Raw genomic sequence first — 4,630 nt, 5'->3', positions numbered from 1 at the left:
TCACGATGAACGATGAAGTTTATTTTCCTGATCTTTTCTTTTTCCTTCTTTCTTCGCCATCTGTACAGTGCTCCCGTCTCCGTGTAGCTTCTTGTCTGAGCTACTAGGCGCACTACCTGCCCTTGCATGAGGCGGAGGGACGTATGTAAAGCTGCCTCCCCGAAGGTTTGCCCACGGCCGATCCCTATTCGGGTCGTTCCTCGCATATACAACTTCATCCGGTGGAGGGAGTATGCGCTTCTGTTCCTCCTCGCCCTCCTTGATCCCGCTGTCGCGCGAGGACGAGCGCGAGATGGCTGGCGTAGTGTAGGACGACCGCACAATCACCTTCTTTGTTTTCGCATTGAGTGACAAAACTTTGTGTGGCTGGTTCGTAGGATGTGCCGCCAGTGCGTCTGTGCTGGAAACGCTGGTGGTGGCGGACAGGGAAGGAAACGCCCCAGCAGCAGCACGGGCGTCCTGGATGGCACGGTCGCGAGCAGCTTTCTCCTCCGCAACTGTTTCGATAATCTGTTTTTCCAATCTGCCGACCAAAGCGTCGCGTGCGGTGGGCGTGAGGAGTGGGGATGCGCAGTGCGGGCAGGCATGGTGCGGGAGCTGCAACTTGCAGAGAACAAGGCCGCAGTTGTGACACAGGGGCGTATAGGACGACAAAGTGTGAACTCTAGCTGGAAATAACACATGGGAACACCAGTCATTATGCTTGTACTCTGAAAAATCAACTATTGCGACGCACCCTGGCAGAAGCAGCCGCCCTTGGGGTCTCTCTCCCGCCCTGTCCCTTTCCTCAAACTATCCCGCACAAACTCCAATCGGCGGACTTCCTTGCTCTTCAAGGGCTCTTGCGCTGCCGGCTTTCTCTTTTCCTTTACAGAGTTTTGTTTCGGCCTAGACGGCGGAATTCGGTCAGAGGGTAGGGAAGATGCATTCTGTGTCCACGCTGTATGATTCATCGTTCCCGGTTAGATCTGTGATGGATGGGAGAGGAATGTGATGCAGGTATGTCGTCTAGCGAGTGAGCCTAGGACAAGCTGTGGCCTCGAGCCTCGAGCGACTCCGGGTCGGTGATAGATCAGCTTGATCCGATGTAACTCGGCAAAATACGACTTCCAGCTTGAACCACAACCTTGGGATTGGTGAATGCTAAATTATGTCACTAGTAGTCACCGGGAGAGGCCCACATAGCAACATTGGAATTTGTAACAAGTGCATCAGTGCACAGAACAATGAGTCTGCCCAACAGCAAGGTACCTCAGCGCGGGGAGTTATCATCATGATCAGCGCGAGAATCGCAGTACGAATCAGAGTCCACGGTGGCCAAATCCAACTCAAATCAACACCAGTAGAGTACAACGTATTTAGCTCGTCGGCTTCAGTCTTGCTTCAGAATGATTGAATTGTCGCACTGCAGCGATGAGAGCGTGAATAGAGTGAGAATATGTGCCCAGTTAAATCGCGCACACTCTCCCGCAATCGTAAGAGCCATGGCTGAAACGATAAGGATCGAGTTGAGTATTGGTCATTTTCACCGAGGCTAGAGCATTGCACTGCGCCGACAGTACATGCATAATGTTATGATATTGAGACATCCTACCGCGCAGCTCGATCTACTCCTAAGCATACTATGATTCGATGAGCTCTTACCTCTTTTTCAAGTCGACCGTAACGTTATTATGATATAACAATGAGTGCACTTTTGGCTTTCTCTTACACTGGTAATCTTGGGCCTCTCACCTCTGAGTCCGCCACGACGCCACCACTTTCGCATTCTCTCGAGCTTAATATACCTTGGAAGCATTGCCACGGAATCTCCACTAGACAGTCTGCCGTCTGGTCAGATTGTTCAGACTGGTGGACTCACCAGTTCTTTACTTTCCAACAGAAAGATCTAGCGGCAGTTCCAAGCTATTGATGTACATGATGCAAAAGGCGCATCATTATACGTCTAGCAGGCAATGCAAATTATATGTTATCCATGTGTTGCTTGAAAACTATCCCTAGCTTTGCTATCCGTACCTATTTTTCGGAACATCCACATCAAATACTTGCATATTGACATTCTTTCGTCGATAGAATGTGATATATGTCCATTGATATATTATTTATGCTAAAATTGAACGTCGTTGAAAGATGGCAGCTTGATTCAGGCAGTCCTTGCACAGGATCAACGGGCATGATATCACCTCGTGAATCCTGATCGTGCGGAGGCCCATCTGCACTTTTCACCACAGAGATATTGATGTACATGCCATTACTGTCATCAGTTGCTTGGGAATCCGATTGAACTTGCTTGTCCGTTTAGTCCGTGTCATCCGTGAGTGCGCCTATCAACATCACGCTGCTTCCTGTGTCAACATCGTCTGACCACCTCCCATTTGGTTGACCATTTGGTTTCCGCGCGTCTTCCGTATCGGCTATGAGGTCGGAAGGAAATACGTGCAATAGCCCAAAGGTCGCCAATGCTCCAGCCGCGAGACATCCGGCAGCAAAAATGAAAACCTTTGAGAACCCACTGCTATACGCGTCCTGTACATAAGCCCGCGACACGGAATCGAGTTTGCTCAACATTCCGGCTGGATTTTGCAAGATAGCCCCGCGTAGGGCAGGGTCCGCGAGTGGGCCGTTATTGTCCGCGAGGAGGTTGAGACGGCTCATGACAACACCATTCAGGATGGCAGTGTCGGCAGCGATGCCGATCAGCGCGCCAAGCTGCCATGTGAACGACTGGAAACCTGTGGCAGAGGCGATCTCTGAGCGCTCAATGCTAAATTGTACGATGATCGTCGACACGGGCAATGTCGTCCCGAACGCGATACCTGCGAGCGCCTCGAAACCGTACTGCTGAGAGAAGGACGTGTGCACGGTGAGGATGGAGAAAAGGCCGCATACAACGGGTGCAAGGGATGCGCTAGCCCACATAATCCCACGGAAGCGATGTGTCTTCATGACGATTGCACTGGCCACGATGGACATGAGCCCTGTGAGCAGGAGCTGCGGGAGCATCCGTACGCCCGCAGTGATCGGCGAGGCGAGATCGACCACTTGCATTCGTTGTGGAAGGAATATCGTAGTTGTGTAACAGCCAGCTCCGAGACAGAGCGTGAAAATGACTATTAGAGAGTAGTTCCGGTCCTTGAACAGACTGAGCGGGATGACGGGTTCTGGATGTCGAGTCTCGAAGTATACGAGAGGTGGTAACAGGCATACAGATATGATAATCGGAGCAAGAACTTTGGCCGAAATCCACGGATAGGATAAACCCCCGACTTGGAGCTAAAACATATCAATTGAGAGGGCCGAGGTAAGCAGGACATGCGCCAACGAACTCACTGCAAAAGAAATTAGGGCGCTGCTGGCGAGGAGAAGAAAGTTACCGATCCAGTCTACACGACGGGCAATTATATTCCAGCTGAGCGGTTCTTGTTGTGGGTCCTTCAGCCCATAAAGGAGAAGGCAAGTGCCAATGGCGCCTATGGGCAAATTCACGAAGAATATCCAGCCTAGCGCGGGAACCCGTACTCAGGAGCAGGACAGAATAGATCAATTGGGAAGACGAACCCCAGTGGATATGGGAAACAATTGCACCTCCAATGAGTGGGCCTGCGACGCTACTCATGGCAAATACTGTACCGATCACTGGGATATATTTGGCAATTTCTGTCTAGAAGAACGCGCTAGTATCAGAAATTGTACACGCCACACATTGAATCAAGGATATGACACACTCTAGGCACAATAGTACTGATCGTAACGATAACAGCAGAATAGATCGCCGAACCACCAATTCCCTGCAGAGCGCGAAATACGATGAGTTGCTTCATGGTCTTGGCGCCACCACAAGCCCCAGACCAAAGCTACCCCAAACGGATAGACACTGAACGGTGAGGACATTTGCTGGCGAAGCAAGGAGAACAGACCATGAAGAATAGCGTGGAGAATACCAGGATGGGTCTCCGCCCAAAGATGTCCGTGCATTTCGAGACAATGGGAAGGAACGCTGCATGCAGTGAGTCCTGGTGGCACACATTTCCCACTTGTTGAGCACACCTGTGTACGTTATCAAATAAGCGGTGACGACCCAGCTTGCCTGTGAGTAGTCGTCAAAGTCAGCTCCAATGACAGGTAGTGCTACAGAAACTGCGATAATAATTCATGCATGCATCAGAGCCACAGACACACTTGACGCTGAAACCATACCGATGGTAGAATCGAGCGCAGAAACAAACAGGACCAGAGCAAGGGCGACCACGACTATACTGCGCTTGTGGCCGTAGATGTGATATTGCTCTGGATGGACTTGTCTGCGCAGCGGCGATGTGACCGTGGCTAGCGTGGAGTGCGAATGAGAAGCTGCATTTGGCAATTGATCATGTGTTAGCTGAGCAACAGTGTCCATCGGAGAGCGGACAACGGAAACTGGAGGGAGATGGAGAGGGGGGAGAACAGCAAGACCATCCAAGTCACTGATATCCTGACATATGAAACATGAATTATGTGCAGTGCCTGTAAGTAAGGACGGCTATTCTTCGTTCCACATTCTCCTCAAACGTTGATTAACGTTAATGCCATTTTCATACTCCGAAATTAACTTCACAGTCCAAACGCACGTCGCGAGCTTCTCGAGAGTCAT

The 4,630-nt window shown here is 50.7% G+C and overlaps 2 protein-coding genes across 2 annotated transcripts; both read right to left on the bottom strand.

Annotated features, from left to right (window-relative positions):
- On the bottom strand, window positions 1–953 carry FIBRA_03729 (uncharacterized protein; the record flags this gene model as incomplete). Its single annotated transcript, XM_012325559.1, has 2 exons — window positions 1–668; window positions 737–953. The coding sequence occupies 2 exons, from the start codon at window positions 951–953 to the stop codon at window positions 1–3; spliced, it is 885 nt and encodes a 294-aa protein (XP_012180949.1).
- Window positions 954–2,298: 1,345 nt separating this feature from the next.
- FIBRA_03728 (uncharacterized protein) lies at window positions 2,299–4,630 on the bottom strand (the record flags this gene model as incomplete). Its single annotated transcript, XM_012325558.1, has 8 exons — window positions 2,299–3,273; window positions 3,331–3,500; window positions 3,559–3,661; window positions 3,726–3,854; window positions 3,918–3,997; window positions 4,048–4,137; window positions 4,198–4,471; window positions 4,559–4,630. 8 exons carry the CDS (start codon window positions 4,628–4,630, stop codon window positions 2,299–2,301), a joined length of 1,893 nt encoding a protein of 630 aa, XP_012180948.1.

Source organism: Fibroporia radiculosa (assembly GCF_000313525.1).
Source record: "Fibroporia radiculosa TFFH 294 genomic supercontigs, scaffold2217, whole genome shotgun sequence".
NCBI classification, from domain to species: domain Eukaryota; kingdom Fungi; phylum Basidiomycota; class Agaricomycetes; order Polyporales; family Fibroporiaceae; genus Fibroporia; species Fibroporia radiculosa.
The sequence above is the reverse complement of the archived record's forward strand: the minus strand, read 5'-3'. Positions and strand labels throughout refer to the sequence as shown.